A 23,309-nucleotide genomic window follows, 5' to 3' on the forward strand; every position below is an offset into this window, starting at 1 on the left:
TATTTGTACTTCTCCATGACGCACTCAGAGTGTGGTCTGTGGCATGGTCACACAGAGAGACAAGGCTCCGTATGAGATTTGCTTCATATTTTTCTCAAAGAACAGTATAAAGTGGGTCTAAACATCAGTATACGTGTGTGGTCTTTGAATTAATTTTAGCATTTTAAATGATTTTGCAAAAAACTTAAAAATGTATGGTCACTGCAGATACTTAACATCATAAATGTGTATGTGTGGAACAAAAACAAAAGCCACAAACACAGAGATACAGTGAGGGAAAAAAGTATTTGATCCCCTGCTGATTTTGTACGTTTGCCCACTGACAAAGGAATGATCAGTCTATAATTTTAATGGTAGGTGTATTTTAACAGTGAGAGACAGAATAACAACAAAAAAATCCAGAAAAACGCATTTCAAAAAAGTTATAAATTGATTTGCATGTTAATGAGGGAAATAAGTATTTGACCCCTTCGACTTAGTACTTGGTGGCAAAACCCTTGTTGGCAATCACAGAGGTCAGACATATCTTGTAGTTGGCCACCAGGTTTGCACACATCTCAGGAGGGATTTTGTCCCACTCCTCTTTGCAGATCCTCTCCAAGTCATTAAGGTTTCGAGGCTGACGTTTGGCAACTCGAACCTTCAGCTCCCTCCACAGATTTTCTATGGGATTAAGGTCTGGAGACTGGCTAGGCCACTCCAGGACCTTAATGTGCTTCTTCTTGAGCCACTCCTTTGTTGCCTTGGCTATGTGTTTTGGGTCATTGTCATGCTGGAATACCCATCCACGATGCGGTGCAGTTGTCCTGTCCCCTTAGCAGAAAAACACCCCCAAAGCATAATGTTTCCACCTCCATGTTTGACGGTGGGGATGGTGTTCTTGGGGTCATTCCTCCTCCTCCAAACACGGTGAGTTGAGTTGATGCCAAAGAGCTCGATTTTGGTCTCATCTGACCACAACACTTTCACCCAGTTCTCCTCTGAATCATTCAGATGTTCATTGGCAAACTTCAGACGGGCCTGTACATGTGCTTTCTTGAGCAGGGGGACCTTGCGGGCGCTGCAGGATTTCAGTCCTTCACGGCGTAGTGTGTTACCAATTGTTTTCTTGGTGACTATGGTCCCAGCTGCCTTGAGATCATTAACAAGATCCTCCCGTGTAGTTCTGGGCTGATTCCTCACCGTTCTCATGATCATTGAAACTCCACGAGGTGAGATCTTGCATGGAGCCCCAGACCGAGGGAGACTGACAGTTATTTTGTGTTTCTTCCATTTGCGAATAATCGCACCAACTGTTGTCACCTTCTCACCAAGCTGCTTGGCGATGGTCTTGTAGCCCATTCCAGCCTTGTGTAGGTCTACAATCTTGTCCCTGACATCCTTGGACAGCTCTTTGGTCTTGGCCATGGTGGAGAGTTTGGAATCTGATTGATTGATTGCCTCTGTGGACAGGTGTCTTTTATACAGGTAACGAGCTGAGATTAGGAGCACTGCCTTTAAGAGAGTGCTCCTAATCTCAGCTCGTTACCTGTATAAAAGACACCTGGGAGCCAGAAATCTTGCTGATTGATAGGGGATCAAATACTTATTTTACTCATTAAAATGCAAATCAATTTATAACTTTTTTGAAATGCGTTTTTCTGGATTTTTTTGTTGTTATTCTGTCTCTCACTGTTAAAATACACCTACCATTAAAATTATAGACTGATCATTTCTTTGTCAGTGGGCAAACGTACACAATCAGCAGGGGATCAAATACTTTTTTCCCTCACTGTACTTACACAAACACACACACACACACACACGTGCACGGGGGCACAAACACACAGGGAGATCAGCTTGGGCGTCACTAAACAAAATACTGCAGGCAGCCTTCTCATTCAGAAGATCTGTTTCACTGTTTTTCTGCTTGGCTGCCCAATTTTAACACAATTGTGGAATACAGACCAGGGGAAAAAAAAAAGCACACAGCCCAAGATATTACAGAGCTGGATTCCCTATTTATTAAAATAGGCTTTGTATAACCAAGAAGGCAAGATTCTGGGGACTAATCTCCTGGCAAAGAGTCACAAATAACCTGCCGCTCGCAGCCCTGCCGCGCCGCGCTGTCAGAGAAGATCGTTTATTAGTGAGGAGACAAAAGCCGAACCGCAGGGAGGCAGGTAGCCCTTTCTCTCACAAATTAAATCTCAACTAATAATGCAAATTAAATCACATGCTGGGATGCAGTGCATGCAGGGCAAGAACGTGAGCACCACAAGGTTACAGCCACCAACTTTCTTTTGTGCTAGGTTGTTTGTCTCCCCCGCTGGCTCTATTTTGTGTAGTGATTATTATTTTTGTGTTGTTTTAAGTTATACACCAGCACTAAGCTGTTCATGGGTGTCTTCATGACTTGTAGGTCTGACTAGTTAAAAAGCTCTAGGGTTGCTCTGCACACCATGCTACCTATGCTAATGGTTTCTAGGAAATAGAGAGAGAATTTGTTAGCCTTATTAAAAGAAAATACACTGAGAAATATGGGGTGTTCACATACCTCAAGATCAGATTCCTTTGTAGTGAGTGTGTGTGCATGTATGTATATTAGACATTTATTCATTTAATATATTTTGTATGCAAATGAGACTAATCTTACATTTAATCAAATAATAATAAATGCACACATTTAGTTTGATAAATATGGCTCATTACAGTACAGCAGAAATGGTGTGAGACTACAGTGTATAGGGACTGATATAAAAGCAATAATCGGCATTAACTATGGATGGTGTTTGTGTGTACACATGTATATCTATATACACACAGACATCCCGTACACACGTATACAAAAGTATACTGGTCTGACAGTGATCCTCGCTACTGTGAGAGGCAGTGAGCAGTTGCCATGAAGTCACTTCACACCTGGGCCGAACCCACCCTGCCCAGCAAGACTGGGCAGGGTGTGTAACACTCTTAGGGTGTGTAACAATTTAAAATCCTTGGAAGTCATCTGTAGTTGGAAAAACATAAAATCTGATCCATGGTCACTATGAAACTTTAGGCAGCGGAAGAAAAATGAAACCCAACTCCGAATTCAGAAAGATCTGCAGTGTTAATACCTGGGCATGACAGTGTCTCTGTATCCCCCTGTGAGTGTGACACTAGCACTTAAAATGAGCTTTAATCATAAAAATAAGGAGTGAATGCATTTACCTAGGAAACTTTCCACCATTTTCAAGGAAATGTATGAACCATCATAAATAAACACAAACAATAAAAAGGGTAAATTAACACATAGATGCAAATAATGCTGCCATCACCACTGGATTCAATCACACTGTATGAGATATTTGAAGGTTCCAGACCAGTAACTTTATGTATCCAGAATTTACATCTTTGTTGTCTCCTATCACTGCTATACATTTTAATGTATTCAGCTTTTCCCAAAGATTATCTTCCCAACTAACAGTTTTAAGACTCAACGGGTGAGCATTTATTTAAATCCTGGTGTTACATATTTAAGCAAAGGGTTTATAATGGGGTTGTGAACAAAATAGTGGTCGTTGATAAATTATATTCAGTGTTTGGAAAATTAATGCCTTTCTGATTATATAACACATCTTTGCAGATTGTTTTACATTCAGGAGAATGGTAATGTAATAACTAACCTTGTGGTCCTTATTTCCTGTTCATTGTATTTGGTCTTATTTACACTTTCACATTGTATCAGCACATAGACACTTACTGTTAGGTGATATTGTCTCCATATCTCTGGGCAAGCCTGAGGAGAGAGGGAGGGAAAAAAAATCATGAGAAAAAAACACCAAACAAATCAAAATATTGACCGGATGAAAGCGTGAAACAAGATGCTTTCCAGGCTGTTGATTTTAGTATAACAAAACATCCACTCATGTCTCCGACACGAAAATACGCGCTGAAGAGAGCAGGCCTGCTGTTCCACTCTTTCCGCACAGAGAGAGAGAGAGAGAGAGAGAGAGAGAGAGAGAGAGTGTGTGTGTAAGAGGGAGAGTGTGTTAGACAGACAGTTTAATTGAATTTTCCACTGTTTTAACATACTCACAGGCAAAGGAAAAGACCACACCAGTATGCCTGCCACTTTTGTGTACCCTTTAATAGGATAACCAGATACATGAAAAGGAAAAGCCAAGCCTGCCGGGGGAAGACAGGGAGAGAAAGAAAGAGCCTCAGTGCAGACTGTGTGGAGGGGGGGACGTTTGAAATGGCCTCCCTACACAACTCCCCCTCCCTTCTTTTTTAATGAAATGTCCTCAAGAAGTACAAAAAGCAGGAAACGATTAGGTAAAAGCTTAGTGGAGCTGATGGTTATCTGACGACGTTGTGGAAATTGTTTTTTTAAATTTTGCTGACAAAGGATGGAGAGAGAGAGTTTTTTTTTATTTATAAAGAAACATCTCAAGGGTTTGTAATGCTTAGCGTGTCGCACCAGAAAGTAAATCGGAGCGACTGCAATTCAATAGCAACAATGGCACTTCCGTCTTCATCTCTGCTCCCCCAGAGAGGGCTGATTTTAAGAACACAGAACATCTCAACATTATAGATTTACTTCATAATCCATCTTCTCCTGAGATATGTTTTAATATATCTGTTTCTCAGCAGAAGATTTTGCTGCCTGTGATATAGACCAAAAGAGAAAACATAGGGATGCAACAAAAATCTAACGATTTAAGGGCTTTAAGTTATCTGGTAAATTTAGCAAGGCGACAGAAAAGGGGCCTTTTTTCGGAGAGATTAAATCAGGATGTTAAAATCAGTTATGTCCCACTGTGCTCCATGTTAGTCAGACATAGCTGTGCAAAGCCAAGGTGTCCATAATAGAATACTTTCTGACTGCAGGCCGGGAGATCAATGAGATTGGTTTCTCATTCTCCACGAAACGACTGTGTTTCAGTGTTACAAATACATTGGTTCTGGGTTGTTTTTTCCATCACATCTTCCTTCCAGGAACATGGCCTTGTAAAATTGAAACACTGTGGGCGCCCTATTTTTTTTTGGGCCCTCATACCTATCTTAAAAAAGCCTAGAATTCCTCCAAAGACAATGTTGACACAGATCTCTTATTACTTTAATGCAGCCTGGTGCACAATAAACAGACTTTAGCAGAAAAGTTACATGGAGGATTGATATATCTTGAGAACACATTTGAATATTGCTCACTGTTTCTAATTTTTGGTCTTCATCTCAAGTTTTAGTTTTGGGCTACACTAACACAGGCAGGTTTAGGGTTTAGTTAACAAATTTAAAATTTATTTTTTGTGTGGGGGGACAAATGTTTGTAAAGAAAGAGCACACAGGGATTTTCTCAAGCTCTGTCAGAAATGTCTATTTCAAGATCCACAATTTTACTAAGGACATTTACTCAATGTTATGCACTTTAGTTTAAGATCCACATTCAGTACTGATGATGACAAGCTACTGCAATCTTAACAGATTTATTTTTATTTTATATCTAATGTTGCATAGGAATAACATGGTGCATTTCTTTACACTCTGAAATAGCTTATTCTTAAACATTTGGTTCAAAACATGTATAAAGCAGCTTTAACTTGAAATAATTCTGATATAGCTGGATGTTAAAAGGAGCATTGCTATTCTAGAGCAGTAATTAGACCAGAACCACAGTTTACAGGGAAAATAAGAGAAAAAACTACATTTTATTTTCTCGGGTTCTCTGTGTTATAATATTGAAATATACTGCATAACCTTCCTTTATCTCATGTATAAAGATGTATATAAATATGGGCCACACGACTGGGAGAGTTATGATGTTGTAATTTTGTAATGTCTACCTGAATGGAAAGGTAGACACACACATATGTGTTTGATTTCAATGTGATTTCCAAACATAAAACAAACTCACTTCCTAAAACAAACATTTTACTGAGCATTCCCTCCTTTCCTTTAAAGCCCAACCTTTTCTCTCGTGTGTGCCTGTCTGTTTTATGGTAACGTTCAGTCTCCCATGAAACAAAAACATACTGAAGCATATATGTGTCATGCTCTACTAACAAAAATACGTTCTTAAATTATGTTGCAGAAGTAAAATAGTTAGACAGTATACAAGTTGCCTTTGAGTTATGTCATGAGAGCAAAATTCATTCACAATGTTTTTAATTTAAAGAGCTAATACACAGTTATCAGAATTACAAATCAAAATGCGCTGTCATGAAGGAAAACATTTGTAGTTCTAAATCATGCATGAATTACGTTACACAAATTGACATTAAAACAAATTATGTATAAATTCATTAGTTTATATACACCAAAAAGTAGCCTAAATGTTTTTTCCATTGTTATTGTCATAATAAATTACGTGTCCGTGAACCGCAAAATTAAAATTCTGAATTGTCATCACAGACTGATATTTTATTTCTCCATCCATGAAAAATTGAAAAATTTACAGTTTGAAGCAAAAATCTCTATACAGTTTTATAAAGTATACTAAATCACTTCTAAACATTGACAGTGCTTTAAATAAAGTATATACTCCTCATAAATTCACCAAGGCCAAAGGCGGTTAATATAATGGAAAAGAACAGAACAATAAAATGTTTAACAAAATGTGTTTTAACAATTTCAAATAAAAGAAGAATAAAATAATTAAAGGAATGGATTTTCAGATAACTTCATTCTATAAAATCTCATTCATAAGAAGTGCTTAATATTTATATAGGATAACAAGACATGAAAATTAATACTGAGAACATGGTATCTTTGAAAACAGGCCAGAATGAGCACTGGCTTTAATTTTCCATATCACTTCTGAGAAAAAGAAAGCATATCTGCTTTATATGAATTTTCCATGTCCTCTAGAGGTTTATGTCAGTTTTGGTGAGGTGCTAGACTACACCTCAAAAAGTATATTTTTTTATGTCCAGAGTTGAATTAATTTTTAATTGTTAGGACTGAAAATATAATTGTGTTATACAAACAAATACATGTGTACATACATATAGCCTTGTGTACCTTCAAGGATGAAGAGGAATATTACAAGTTTGTATCTATCTATACACTATCTATATACATAAGGACTATACATGAAATGTCAATCTACTCCTTCTTGTGTGTGATTAGGAATTCATAATATAAAATGGACGATCAGGTTTATATTTTTCATAGATATATAAATAAGCTTTAAGATGTTTTCCCTTTGGAATTAAAACCTGTATTGTCGCTCATCTAAAATAAATTTTGATAATCTCCCATTAAAATGACATTATATTTGAATGCATCTGTAAATACTCACCTTCAACATCTGCTTTCTACTAATGGAAATATATATTTTTTAAATAATTAAATCTTATTTTATTTAACACTATAAACTTAACCATAATCAGTTTACTTACTTACTCAAATAACTAGGAAATAAAAAGCTTCCTCTATGGGCTCCCAACTACGTTAATCAGGGCAAGAATTAGAAGTGGTGTTTTCTGTGATTTATAGGAAGTGTCTGAAATTTGTCAAAACACTGCCTTTTCAGGAATCAAGGGCACAGAACTGGAACAGTGGTATTTAGCAATGTGCAACCACCTCTGAAGGCTTCACTTTCACACACAATCATAATATTACAGAATGCTAGAGAAAACGATAAGTAAGAGCCAAGCTAGGATTTATTTATTTTTCCAGGTTTCTTTTGGGGAGCGGAAATGAAATACTTTTCTTGACTGTTTCACTGGATGAAATCAGACACCCAGCTCCAAGCTCAACACAGGTTCAAACCCCTATACTTATCCAAGGGAAGCTGCAGCAGTTTCAAAATGGCTTTTTGAAATTCAAAGAAAGAAAACTAAATTATTTTATGTGTGAATCAGAACAATAAGGTCTCTACTTATCTGGCCCAGATTAACAATTTCAGCACCAAGGAACACCACAACAACAATAACAGAGAAATAGGAAAAGCTCAGGCACAAAGTGAATGCAGAAGAAAGAAAAACAAAAAGACTAAGGCGAGGAAGAAAAAAAAAAAAAAAAAAAAAGGCCCCCCAAGGCAGTAGCCAGTACTCAAGCAAAACAAAACAAGACAAAACAGGGGGAACCAACGCTACCCGTTTTTCTTATTTCCACAACAATGCCCCCTCACAAAACAGCAGCCCTGAACACCCTTGCCTTTCCGTCCTCGGCCTCCCCGGGCCAGTTGGCTGTCTTGTACCAGAGCAAAGCTTTGGGGGACCCTGCTGGGAGCACAATGTCTGATCGGGATTAGCCTCACTAACATGTTAGCATTTAGGGGAAGGGGGGAAGAAAAGTGTTAAAAAAGAAGAGGCGGGAGAGTAGCAAAAAAAAAAAAAAAAAAGAACTGCAGTGGAATAACTAAAAAGATAGGGGGGAAATGCCAGAGCTGGAGGGAAGTCAGGAGGGAGAGAAGGAGGGGTGTGTGAGGGAAAAGAGATGGGGAGGGGGGGGAGAGAGAGACAGAGAGAGAGAGAGAGAGAGAGAGAGAGAGAGAGAGAGAGAGGGAACACTCCTTGGGAGAAATTGTCGCTGTGATGAGTGACAGAGCTTTCAGGAAATATGTTCACAATCGCAGACAGCGAAGGCCACGACCTAGATCGTTTAAGAGCTTGTCTTGTCAAATTATCAAAAGCTTCTCCCTCCTCTGAATAAAGACTGACATAAGTGAGTGTCAGGAAGCACTGGGCTGACAAGCGGAGCGTACAATAACAGAATGCGCGTCACATACTCGCCACTGCTAGCGGCAAATCTTAATGAGAAAGAAACCGCAGCCCTGGGGACCTGGGACCCTGCTGGTGCAGCGCCACATCTTGAGGAGAGAGAAAATAAATATATATATAAAAAAAAAAATGTAAACGGGAGAAAAAGCAGCGCAAGAAAATTAAGGAGAGACAGAGAGCACGTGAGAGAGAGAGAGAGAGAGAGAGGGGAAAAAAGCCTTCAGCTACAGCCTGGCACCATGACTACAATTAGTAAACATTTCTCTTCCCTTTATATTTTTTTTAATCTACCCCCCCTCCTCCCATCCTCCACACCTCGCTCTCTCTTTTTTCCTTTTCTTCCGTTAAAGATAGCCTGCCTGCTTACACGGAGTTAAACAGCAAATTAGTATGTCAGTAATCTTTACTGCAACATATGAAATTATATTTTTATGACACACGCACACACTCACAAATGAAAATAAACAACAGATTGCAGTTTTTATGCACCAACTTCCATTGGTGCAGAGATGGTTGTGCACCATCCATAGATAAAGAGATTCCACATCCACAAACCCACAGCGTCAGGGCTGACCTTCTGTACAGTCAGACAATACCATCAATTCTGGTTTATAAGAATAGCCTTCTCACCATCTGTTGAATAACTGCATTAGTGATTGTAAGAATAGACCTTAATAATCAAATGTTCCAGCTGTTTAATTGAAATCCTGGAGACCAGAGTGATACCCCTCCAGCACCTCAATATTTTAATTATTTTCTAATTTTCTCAATTTTAGGAGACAGTAATTCCAGAATCATTTGGAATAGGATGCTAAATCTGCAGGGGCATTATATCTATAAAGCAATATGGGATACTTTTCATCAACATTTGAAATGGTCACCTGGGGAAATTTGGGAAAATTGGGTGTGTTAGCAGTGGAATGACCCTAGATGTAACCAGGTGTAGCTGTAGAAGCAGAAACTGACATTTTCTGAAATGAAAGTGGGGATTAAGAAGCAAAAAAAAAAAACACTAAAGCAAGAGATCGAGTACAGCTAATTGCTTTAGAGAAAGGGAAGTTTCTGCTCCTCCAAAAATGTAGTTTTACATAATACAAACAGATTTCAGCCATTCAATTCAATTTCTCACTTTTCACTTGTATTATTTTCATTTTATTTTACTAAACACGAACACAGTCTGAACCTATAGCGTCTATAGAATTTGTCATTAAACTTTTGCTAATATCCATGTGTGTTGACCGTATTGTTCACAAACGTGTGCAGGCCTACTCTTAAACAACAACAATAACTAAGGAAAAAATAGAGGAATAGAGTCAATAGAGGAATAAGCAAAGAGGAATAGAGGATCACACAGGACCAAAAGCAAAGAGGAACAGAGGGTGGCGCAGGACGCCAGGGCTCCTAGCAGGGAAACGGGGCCGTACTCACGTCTGCATAGTGTCCAGTCATGCTACAGCGCCGACACTGCTTGTTCCAGAAGGCGCGGTCGGTGCACTCCTCGTAGCAGTGACCCGGCAGGCCACAGTTGGGGCAGTGTCTGTGTGGGCAGGAGTATTGTATGTGCCCCGGCATGGCACATAGGCAACACACTGAGACCTTCTGCAAGGGAAGAGGGCACAGGAGGGGTACCGTCAGTTTCATTGGTGCCAAAGTGAGGTTATATATTATATATTGCAAATGCACACCTACAGTGAGACAGAAATCGCATGCAGGCAGCGACAAAGTATCTCCCTACACTTAGCACCACTGAGAAGTCAACTGGATCTCCACTTGAATCAATTTGTTAAACAATAAATACACAATGCTTCCACACCACAGTCTATCCATTTTTTAATTTTTAATTTTAAATTTTCAGAGCTTTGTGTGCCATGGATGCACTAAGAGTGGCAGCCTGGGATCCGAGAGCCCGTGTGAGGTTATGTTGCTGCACTTTCCACGGCAAAGAGACATTACTCTCGGGTACACAGGGTTGATATGTCACTACTGATGTGTCCAGGAGTGTCTATTTGCTGGGAATTAATGTAGCTGTCACTGGAAATGCTAGAAAAAAACACAACAAATCCCCCACTTGTCCTGCCTATTGGTACCCAAAGGAAGTTGAGATAATGGTTAAATCCAAGCTTAGAAAACGTCGACTACGACCTGACAGCAGGGCTCTCGGCCTTCTCTGTTCTTGCTATGGAAACCCCTCTCTAAAATACAGTATATGACCACAGCTTTTGTCTTTAATACTTCCAGCACCACATGAGGTTCTCAGATTATTTGCTGAACTGGGCGTACCACATTTGCACAATCTCCTATTGCCATGCTGTCAACTCATATAAATGACTGGGAGGTAGATAACTTCCAGCAAAAAGGAAACAGAAATGTATTTAGTTTGTATATATGCTGCGAAGGAGAGCCGTTTGTTATAGTTGGTTGTATGAAGATGTGTACGAATAACAGGTACATCTCATTGCTATCAAGTAACATTCTCTTTTCTGCAGGGCAGAGATTTGTATTATTGACAGACTACTTGTGTCATGAAGAAATAAAGTCTTCTTGAACGCTCGAGCATTGTTAAGCCACGTTTAAATCGGCACTCGATACTTCTGATTTGAGGACTCTGCTATCAGAGTCGGTCTGTCTCACGCTGGTGGGGGTTGTGTTGAGCACTTTGTGAAATCAATATTCCTGCTGCTTTCTGAATGGCACATGCAGCTTTTAAACTGTCTACTAACATCTTATTTCTATTTTATTTGTATTATTTCAAAAAAGAAAAGAACAGTCTTCATCATTGTTACAGGGTTTCTTAATCAAAAACCCACATTTTGGAATTGCTATGATGCCAATAATACTTTGAATATCCTGAAAGAAATACACACGTAGTGAATGAGTGATAGGTCAACAAGAGACACTGATTTAATCTGTAATCCTGCTCAGCAGTGGAAGGAGAGGTCAGAGATTGTGTTCAGAGAGCCAGTGATACGGAGGCAGTGGCCCACATGAAGTATTCACGTGGTGCTAATGTGGGTAACTGATTAAACGCACTTTAACCAAAGTCAGTGTCCAAAATAACTGGTAACGAAGGACCCCTGGCTCTACAAGTTGTCAAGAAAGAGGAGAAAGAAAAACCTGTGGTCATTGTCCCCTTGTAATCCTGTCAACTTTGCCTCAGCATGAGCCTGTTTATATATCATGAATTGGGATATAACACATTTTCCTTATGCATCTCTTCTTATCTGTCTGACTGCAGAGGCTAATAAAATCCATACCAATTTCCCACCAGTACTTTGTTGCAAAGGGTCTGGTGATAATTTAGAATTACAGTTCCACTGGTCTCCTTGCTGACATCAGGTTAGCCATTAGGATTCAGTGAAAGTGTTCAGATTCCCTTTTCAGGTTGCAGCCTCTATCAGTCCACTCGAAAGACACTTGCCTTGATAAAGCACAGCTATCAACCCTCCCAGATCTCGAAAGATCGTGTTTGCATTCAATGCCAACAAACACCATACAAAGAGAGATCTTACACCTCAACACCCCTAATCCTGAAAATTACATATTTCTCACGGGAATTCTCACTTTTGCATACTTATACATACATTTTAAAGCCGAATTAATGTACGTGTAAAATGAATAAGAGCATTTTAATACCGTTACCAAATTATCATAATTTTAAAAACATCATTTTATCCAATTATGATTTTTATATACGTTTGTATACATTTATCAGCCAAGTACAAAAACAATAAAATTATATGGAAGAGAAAAAAAACACCAGTCCTTTATTATTTAAAATAAAATTACATGCTTAGGCCCATGAATTAGACAAATATATACCTACATATTATTGTCATGAATAGACAGTATCACAGAAATATATTTATTTTCAGTATATGCTGCAATAAAGGTAAATATGCAATGCATTTTCAATAATCATAATGCTACTTGTGTTGTTAATTTTAATGTTGTAACGGAAACACCTTTTAAAAAAAATATTTATCTATTTGTATTCCAATGTTGCTTGAATTCATGTAATTGATTTTGGTTGAGGGTATTGAAAGGAGGAAAGCGCCCTTAGTAAGTGGCCTTTGCAAACCGGTCTGGGTACCATGGGCACCTGTTAAAATACAACCAGGATCAATGCTCAGTTACTCAGCAATCATTGCAGTGAACCAAACTGAATTAAAAAATAGAATTATACAATTCATAAACTGCCCTTGAAACAAAATGTATGTACAATCAAAGGTAACAAGACCATGGCACGGCATCGTATGATCCTTAAAAAATTATTAAAACTGAAAGATCAGCCCATGACCTCCTTGCACACCCTTTTCTCTCACCCGCTTCTTGAATTCCTAAGGGTTGATTTACTCATAAATGTGTGTCAATGATTACAAATGTGTACAGAAAAAAAAAAAGTAAATTAAAATGAATGTTTATTAGACGGCAATCCTGAAATATGCCTTCACAGCGAATTAAACGATTGAAAACTGTGTAGATGGTGAGGGAGCAGGGGGCTTCAGTAGATTTTACCTTGGGGGTGGGGCAGTTTTTGGACAGATGCCCATTTTTCTTACAGTTCCGGCAGTTTACGTTCTTGTCTGAGGCGTAGTAGCGGTTTGGGCGCTTCGGTGTGCGGCCTGATTTGCCAATCTGTGCCTGCAATGGTTGAGATAGTGAAAAAAATTCTCACACAGATGCACACATACATACAAAACGAGAGAAACAAATATATGTACAAAAATAATTTGTCACTTACAGTTTATATAAAAACAACGACAATAATATCATTGTAATTTCTCACTGAAAAAGTCATGAAGTGTTGGTGTGCACAGCTTCTGTAAGTTAATTCAAATCAACCATCATCTGAACAGGGAAGAGAACAATCTATAAATACCTCGATATCTTTGTCAGAAATAGTCCAGCTGTGTCCACGGTCTCCTAAAAAATAATCAAATTCAATTATGAGAAAATGTGTCAAATACGGAAACAGGAAAAAATAAGAATAGGACACTGCATGTATGCAACCTTGTTTTTCGGGAAATTACTGTGATGGATTTCATTCTAGAAATGACTACGCAACCTCAGTGATGCTTTGGGTATCTGCAAATATACGTTAAATCTGTAAAAAATATGATTACAATTTTCAGAGGACTGTATGTTAATGGAAAGAGGAATTCAAGGACATTTTATAAGTGCATCATACTGTTTTAATAGAGGTCCTGACATTATTATTATTATTATAACGATGAAAAACATTAATTATGAAATACAAATTAACTCGGCAGACATAGATCCACAGAGGCTTAAAGGTCCATTACAGCTCAGATTTACCATGAGTGTACTGAAATAAGCACAGACTGATTTTGACTCAAAATGTTACGTTATTGAATAGCAACTTGATATAGAAAACAATTTATTTGCAAAACACAAATAGTCTTTCAACCATAACCTACCCCATTCTCTTTCACTGCCTTATTTATTCTGTAATCTATTAATTCGTATGCATTTTTAAATGCTGCTGTTCAGTTTTTCATTCTCATTGCTCTTAAGACATTTTTAAGAGAAAACAGAATAGTTGCCAAAGTATTTTCTGCCACAGCATTTCTGAAAGAGTATACCGTCGTCTGCCACTAGAGGCACTGCAGCTTTGAGCTTAACCTCCGAAGCCTTTACACCAAGAACACAGAACTGAAGTGCAAGAGAGAATCTCTCAACTTAGTGGCACATCTGTCTTAAACTGCCAGAATAAAGGGAGGGAGGATACTGGAGGTCTCTTAATAGCCACTGAAATACCCCGTCTTTAAAAATAAAGTATTAATACAACTCAACCAACTAAAACAACAGGAAGCCCCTGGGATGTGTCATGTTCACCATCGAATGCCAGGTGCCAAACTACATTTGGCACACTTTTTTTTTTTTTTTTTTTTTTTTTTTTTTTAAGAACTCTAGTCCGTCTTGGGACCTCCAATTGTCTTGCACTATCCCTCCTGAACATAGAGATTAAAACCTGGCCACTGATTTCACCAGGGTAGAATTATTGTATCCTACATGGCGTAATTCACAAGCTAAAACGGGTGTCTAGATGACAGATCAGAGACTGGGAGACTCCCATGATTCTTCTTTCTATCTGTGTTGCAAACTGGATGGAGATCTGTGTGTTGACTGTGAATGAGGCTTACCTCTATGTGGGCAAAACATGGGAAAACCCAGAGGAATGATATCTTGAGTAATATCCAAAAAAACAAAAAAAAACAAAGGAAGGCTGAGGAGGCAAATGTTTTTTGTGTAATTTTTTTTTTCTTAACATGTTCGTGCCTCTGGGGAGATCAACCATTTTTTTGCAAGGGACACACAGCTGCACTGTAGCCCTCAGGGATTGTGCCCACAGACCTCCATTGCTTTACACTGCACTGCAACCCCACTGCAAAAAGGGCCGGCTTTCGACTGGAGGCCCACTGCGGCAAAGGGCTGCGTTGCACCGGAGACCCACTGCAGACTATGTATACAGTACATTGTGCTGGGATGAATACTGGTTTCTCCTATCTCCATTCAAAATACAACAAAAATAAAATCTGAGAATTATTTGGGCATTGACTATTTTTAATTAGTTGTGCAAATGACTGAAAGAAATTATAAAAAGGTCGGGATCATAAATCATCAGGCAACTCATTGTATACTGTCAGCACAAGAGATGGCATTTTAGTCATTTTTCTTTACAACGGGCATGCCAAGATGTGCCTCAACCCCTGCCGCAATGCTTCTGTTAGACAGCTGGAGGAATACTGTGCCGATGCTCCGGCGGGGCAGATTTAAAAGCAGAGGGAAGTCGGTCTCTGCAGGTCACTTTCTCAAGGCTGTTCTCTTTGACCCACTGTGTTTCATTCCCACCTTTGTGACATGGTCCATATTTTGTTAGATGTAAGGGCCCTCACATTAAAGCCCCTTCAATGTCGTTACTACACTGTTATCTAAAACATAATATGCATCCATGCTAAGGGTGCCATTTACATCCCAAACTCTACATCATAAATAATCCCTTATACGATTTATTACTGCGCGAGCTTAAAACTGATGATCCTTTGTTAAACAAAAAACAACAAAAATCTAAGTATCCAAATTTCTATCACCCAGCTTTTCTTTACAGTAGGTGCTAACACACCGATTTCTACTCACAGATAGGTGCTGCTGGGATTTGACACACACACACAAACAAAAATCCCCTCCTTTAGATCTATCATAAACCTTCCAGTAATCATGCAGGTGGCTAAAATGCAATAAGTTGTGACAGTTGTGATTAATATCCAACACTGGTAGGGAAATAACTAGTTCAGGTTTCTGATTCAGACTACTTGCTTTTGTCAATATTTTCAAGTATTATTCTAACACCTACATTACATGGCTGGTTCCTCAATGGGATTCGTGAGACTTCAGGGGGAAAAACAAAACAAAAAACAACCTATCAATTAAATACTACACTTCTCTCATTAGGGATAATTAGCTGACACTTTACACTTGAGGTTAATTCCTCAATCACTGCCAAACAGATTAAAGGCTATTGAGCTTTCTCTAAACAGAGAGAGTATGATCCGCCCACACTTAATATATATCCTGCCGAACTCTCTGGGATGTTGCGCAGGGCTGCCTCTGGTACCCACAAGACAGGCTGAAAGACTTCGCACTTCGAAAAGCTATTAAAGAAACAAATCCGAATCACTGCAAATATGCTCCCAGATTCAAAGCTGCTGTGGGGAAACGCACCCTACACTTCGATCTCCATCTCAGTGACTTCTTCCGTCTCTTTGAGAAATGTCACGTGTACAGAGGTGGTGCTAAAATGAGCATGAAGGACTTCTACAGATCGCCCAGAAACACAGCCCCATGTGTGAGGGCTCATAAAATCCAACGCTAAACTAGGAACAGCAGAAACTATTGAGTGTACAAGTCATAAAAATACACCATGTCAATGACATAATGGATTTGCTTTAACAAGATCCTGTATTAAATACTAACCCATGCAGAATAAATGGTGATTAAATAATACCCAACTGTCTAATAAACACACCTGGGGTATTATGTTATTATTTCTATGGTAGAATATCAAATACTGTACAGTAAAACTCTGCACATCTGCACTAATTGCAAATGAGATCTGGGCAATTGTGAAGATACTCACACAATACAATGTGTTCAAACATGTACAGCATCCAAACCAAAAAACATATTAGGAAAATAAAAGGTAGGCAGAAAGGCTTAAACATCATGACTGCTGGGCAGACATATTTCCTGATAAGAATCAGGTTTGACATTTGTGCATGCCAAATAATTACAAGCGCACAGGGGGGCGGGAAATGGAGTGAATGAAATAGCAGTTTTTTTTAATTGACACACTTTTAGGCATCAACATTGTGCAGACACTATCTGTGATAAAAATAGGTCTCATTTTCCCCATTTGGCAGGCAGCCCACTATGGGTAGAAATTTAGAAGGGGCAGCAGACAAAAGAGCAATGTTTAAGGTGTAATGTTCAAGACAAAATTGTACATTGGTTCTCTTGGTGAAATTATCATGATTGTGATAAAAAAAAAAAAAACTGCTGTGACATTTGCTGGTATGACATTTCATCATGGTTAGATGTGGAAAAAGAGCATAAAATCTAAAAACAAAACAAAGGCCAGTGCTTTAAAAGGGTATTACTCTCACTGACTGAACATCACAATAAATGTGTTTTGTAACTTTTTAACTGGGTCTGTATCGATTCCCTACTTATTGTGGTGCCAGTTTGAACAAGACAAAGTACATTCCACTAAAGAACAAGATAGTTGGCAAGATAACTAAAATTAGCAAAAACTGGACTCTTCTACCATGCGGATGTCAGCTAGAACAAAAATATTCTACTGATATTCTGCCTTGGTTAAAAAGTACTTGAACGTTTGGGGAAAAGGGCATGTCTGAAATCACCCTCCATCCATTAAAATCAATATATATATATCATAACAAAAGAACCCAATCCTTCTCAAACAATTGACACTTTAAGAGTTTTTCATTATTAGGTCACATTTGTATGAATTAGAACATTAATGTTTTAATCTAAATAAATAAATAATAACTTATATAAAAAAAAAAAAGAACACGTATTTAATTGTATGCTATAATGCCTAAATAATTGTAGTTGCTTAGAAAAGCATCAGAATATAAGTGAAATTAAATTGCATTCTGTAGCCCATTCTGCCCTTGGGTTAGCAGGGAAACTCATGGCAGAGCCAGTCTAGCCAATGGGCCAAGAGAAGGGTGTTCAAAGCATGTGAATGTCACTCTCAGCCTTAGAAAAGAGCTTTAGCTTCCCTCTGCTGAATCACCCCAGTCACAAAGGAGAGGAAACTTTCAGTTAATCTGCTTCTCACTCGCAGGAGGAAAGCAAAGCCATGTTGGAGGGGGAGCGAGAGGGACAGATTCCAGCTACACTGTCTGAGAGAAGAGCAGATCACGGGTGAGATGAAGTCATGGACACAGGAAGATAGGAGGGGGGGATTTTCACTTCAGATTTTGGTTTAACTTTACAACATTTCACATGACAGGTCTTTGCTGATAATTTTCCTTAAAAATACAAGAAAGGAAAGGCAAAACTTCTCAGTGTCAAGTAAAGACCCGTAAGCAGGGCAGAGACAACAAAACCAAATATCGCATTTGAATTACCTAAAAACTAATAAAATCATAACTGATCGAAGATCATATATTTATACATTTATTATTGTACAATTAGAATTATGAAAAAACAGTCAGTTAATGGCATGCTGAAGAATGATATTGTCTCAGATAAGCTCAGATATGTACATAGATACATTAGTGCTGGAAATTACCAATATTTAACTTTAATCTCCCCCCCATGGTCCATGTTGCACAGGCCACCTTATCCTGCACATCATCTTATCATTATGACAACAACGTACAGGTTTAACCATGTATGATCAGAACACATTTTTTTACGAATAAGCTAGAGATGAATATGAGAGGGGACTGTTTCAGTGTCAGCCTAGTTATGTCACATGGACTCCTGGCTGGTGCATCTGGGAGGACCCTATGCTGAAGTTTCAGTGACACAGAGAATATGGCTTTTAAGGCACAAGAGCGCTGTGGCGCAGAGACTTGCAGAGACCGCGACAGATGCTACCTGTCCGTCTCCTAGGTACGCTAATTAACGGAACGAGAGAGTTGTAAAAACTCTTGAACGCCAATTCGTCAATCGCAAGACGGGAACAGCTAATGAATTCCGAGTGACTAATAGCCTGAGCTTGAAAAAACCTGGTTTCGCAGAGGCTACCATCCCCAGTACCAGCAGAAACAGAATGCCTGTGTGCATGCGGCTAATTAACCATGAACGGTAGCTCTCTGGGGGGAAATAGAGGAGGGGAAGGAGAGGAGGAGAGGAAGAGAGAAAAAGACGGGGAGAGGAGAAAAAGGAGGGGTTGAGAAAAGGGGGGGTGCACAAGAGATTCAAGAAAAACAACAAAACAGATCCCACAGGATGACCAGCAAGATAAAATGATCTCCCATCCCAGATGTGCACTGAGTGTGCCTTCTTCACACCAGCATCCCCCGAGGAGGAGGTGATGAGGAAAAGAGCAAGCGAAATATTTATGCACGTATACAGAAATGGAGAAGGAGAGAAGGAAGGGGTCAGAGACAGAGAAAACGAGAGATGAAAAGAGACAGTAAGAGGGCGCTCTGTGTGCCGGGAATGCCGCCTTCTCAGCCTGACTGATCTCTCTAGCTCTTTCTTGCTTTCTCTCTCTCTTGTGGAAGCCTGCCCTGATCTCCGAGCTTGGAGCACCTCGGTGACAAGTCTCCTTGAGGCGGAGCACAAGCAGTCGCTCAGATTCGGCCTGCTCTTATCTAATCACTAGGTCCTTTATTTATTTCTATATTTCTTAGACAAGTTCTGTTTTTTGTGCCACTGACATCCCAGAGCTGCCAATCAGGAGCCAGGGCCGACAGTGCCATTTTTAGACAAACGCCTTCTTAGTTTTGCTTGTTCTTAATTTTTCTGCGTAGCTCCACTTCAGCTGGTCACATACAGTTGAGGTTTTCTCTTCATTAGTATTATTATTTTCGAATAGAAAACAAATGCAGTTAAGAAGGTCAAAATGATCATTTGCAATTACAACTACCTTTTTGAAAAAAATAGGAAATACATGCGTGGTGCCTCACAATAAAATGGGAGAGAACTATATACAGGAAAAAAATGGTCCAGATACAAATTGTCTTACAGTAGAAAATACAGAGAACAGGAAGGACACCACTGGAGTTAAGTGATGATAAAACTTGTGTCATTAGTCCGCCACTGTGAAGACGTTTGGAGTGTTATTTCTAATTTAACTAGACTAAGAGGCTACTGTACTCGGTATACAGTATGAATATAATTAGTATTGCTCTTTCCAAAAAGCATGAATGAAGGATCTCCTCAATTCTAACAGGATACAGAAATAAAGACAGAATTGCATAATCATCTTGAATGGAACTGACAATAAGGTAGATTTACATTCAAAAAAAAAAAAAAAAAAAACGATTAATTTTCCCTTTTCTTGCCCCAATCTGTGACAGCCAATTGTGATTCAAATCTGCGACTGGGCAACTGGTCCAGTAGAGCTGAAAGCCACATGCACACACAAACACATGCAGTCCACCGTTGGAATACCTGCACTGCCAATAAGACTCCTTCTTTCAGTGGCAGAGTGCAAACAGTAGGTAATGCCTGGAGACAGATAAAGGGGTCGCTATAGTCCAGACAACTCTGACACAACCCACTCACATGCTTCAGGCAAATCTCTACCCCTACAAGCAAGCCTCTGCAGCAGGCTGTACCGTCTGGAGAGGAACATGGGGCCTGCAGGCTGTACAACTTGTCTGGCATCCTCGCTAGGAGCTTCTACTGGCTGAGCCCCATGCTGGACTTGTCCGTGGTTTCATAACTGCTGTATTTCTGAAACCTGTTTCTGTTACCAATGTGACAGCAGAACGCTAGCACCGAATTCTCAAATGAACCAATTATAAAATTAATGAGGAAGCGAGAAACTGATTGGCCTTCACCTTCAGTACTCTTTGTAATACAGCTTCATCTCAAATTGGCGATACTGCATACTTGGGAGTTTCTGGTTTCTGGAGTTTCTGGCTTTCAAGCGACTACCTTTCTATAGTGCTTTACTGTACAAATGCTTCAAAATGCTTGCTTGTGCAAAAGCATTCATACACTGTTTAAGTTACATTGCAAAAAGACATGAGAAACAGATTGAAGGCCATATATATATATATATATATTATTTTTTTTATATATACAAAATACATATTCAAACCTCCCATGGCGCAAAAGATGCATATTGATATCTATACAAATAGTGAAAGCTGTGAAGAGATTTGCATTGCCTTGTGAACACCCTCATGTAGTCTAATAATGATTCAATTTAATTGGTTTGCTTTGGCCAAAAAAACATTCAGCTGATTTTAATAATATCTAAAATGCGTAAATATAAGAGACCTGTTACCAAAGACTACAGTAACCAACTCAATTTGGTTCCCTCTTGCCTGCAAACTTATGGTGGAGTTTCCTCAGTCCAAGACAGACAGTACTCAAACACACACATTATATATATATATACACACACACACACACACACACACAATACATATACATATATATTTTACACACTAAATATTGAGAGCTCTAGACCAATGGGCCTAATTTGAACACAGCAAAGGTGTAACAGATGCAGAAAAAATAAAGTTATTAAAGAGGTGAGGAGTGTGTGATGCTCTTTGGAAAGGAATTCTGCCAAAACACCAAATTACAATATTTCACAGGGGGGGGAGAAAGGGAAACAGGGAAGGAAAAAAGGCGGTGAAAGCAGGAGAGAGGAGGCTGAGCGCGGGACTGGTGGTTGGAGAGAGGCACACAGGCTAGTGATCACACAAAGCTGGCAATACTTGGCAGTTACCCCTGACAACCCTCTTCAAGTGTAACGATGCTGTAGTACAATAGCTTTCTCCGGGGGCTTGCTTTCTCTCCGGCTCACTCGGCGAGGTGGGACCATCTGCGCCGGCATGCATCAAAGGGCGGTGTGACTGTGGGCCCGTCACTCCGCACACCTCCCCTCTGACCCTGATTAAACACAGATTTCAATCCCTTTTTGTCCTCCCCTGTTGACTTCTCCTATTAAGGCAGCTCTTTTGACAAAGAAAGCGGAAGAGTGGACTAACTGCTCCCAAGAAAGGTGATGTTTGATACAGCTCAAACACAGAAGGATTAGCAAGCCTATACATAACAATGGGGGAGGGGGTGGGGGCAGTGACTACTGGGGAGGTGTGTACACTATGCGTGTATGAGTTTAAAAAACAAAAATAACAGTAGTCTGCTTTAATCCTTCTTGTTATTATTTATATTTAATCATTCACATTACAAACATTTTGGACTGATTTTAAAGCATGGACTCATATATATGTATATATACACTCCTCTGAGTGACATAATCATAAAAACAATGTTTTGGTTTTGTAATAAACCATTATAGAGGGCATAATAATCTATTAGCTGTGCTCAATGTCCCATATTAATTAATACACAGGACCTGGAAAGTATAAAGGTAAACTTGTGGCTCTAGTTTTAATAGATGTTGCTGCAAAAAGTCCCAATATTTTAAATAAATTGTACATGCCTGTTCAGGCTTTACATTTTGTAAAAACTGCAATTTACAAGTTTCCGAAGCCCCTAAAATACATAATTACATCTTGGTAGCTATGTTTGTCTTTAATATTGATTGTACACATAAAGCCAGGAGGATATATTTAATTTAAATTAATAACATACACTTTACGAGCCTAAATTAAATATTTTGTGTATTTGATGGTTTTCTCACCTTAGACAGGGAGAAATGTATTATGGTAAATAAACTGATATGGAAAATGTTCTTAAATACCAAGCTGCACATAATATTGCCAATCAAATTAGTTTGTCAAACAAGTGGCAGGGGAATTCCTGTTGATTTTATTATTATTATTATTTTTATTTCTTGGCAGACGCCCTTATCCAGGGCGACTTACAACATAAGTGCAAAACAAAGTGCCAAAATACAGTTCGGTAAAGGCAATCATAGAAATTCAATTTACATAAAACATAGCAATTCAAAATATAATATATTTTACAACTTCCAATTTACAGTTTACACAGGCAAGTACAGTAAGTGAGGTCCTACATCCTGGATGGTGAAAGCTAAGTGCTGTCAAGATGTAGGGTCACAGTCAAGGGCTCCGGGAAAGGGAGCAAGGAGGAAACAATCAAAAAAGCAAGAAGCATAATAAAACTCGGTGAAATGCTATCTAACGGGGATTAAAAGGACTAATATTATAAGTTTTTACTTTAAATATTATGTTTTTAAATATTTAAATATTGGGAAGCTTAAGCTCCTCATATGTCAAACATTTTCAAATTTTGTTGTATGAAATGAATTAATTAATTGAATTATGCTTTGATGTCAGGTGCTTCTTAATGTGCAACACCAAATCCTCTGCATTCTCTGACCTGAGAGGTTTCTCCAGCTATAGCAGAAAACTGTTTTCTCAGCCCTTCACTGCTGCTCCAATACTGAAA

General features: G+C 38.9%; 1 protein-coding gene across 4 annotated transcripts in view; it reads right to left on the minus strand.

Moving 5' to 3' along the window:
* zcchc7 (zinc finger, CCHC domain containing 7) overlaps positions 1–23,309 on the minus strand; it is a 109,845-nt gene that overhangs the window by 45,408 nt on the left and 41,128 nt on the right. For all 4 annotated transcript variants that reach the window (XM_066720575.1, XM_066720574.1, XM_066720572.1 and 1 more), the window contains 4 exons: positions 13,570–13,613; positions 13,206–13,331; positions 10,119–10,289; positions 3,725–3,760 (listed from right to left, as the gene is read on the minus strand). In XM_066720575.1, coding sequence (XP_066576672.1) covers positions 3,725–3,760; positions 10,119–10,289; positions 13,206–13,331; positions 13,570–13,613 — 377 coding nt within the window. The remainder of the gene's footprint in view (positions 1–3,724; positions 3,761–10,118; positions 10,290–13,205; positions 13,332–13,569; positions 13,614–23,309) is intronic.

The sequence above is a fragment of the Amia ocellicauda genome, chromosome 13 (genome assembly GCF_036373705.1).
Source record: "Amia ocellicauda isolate fAmiCal2 chromosome 13, fAmiCal2.hap1, whole genome shotgun sequence".
NCBI lineage: Eukaryota > Metazoa > Chordata > Actinopteri > Amiiformes > Amiidae > Amia > Amia ocellicauda.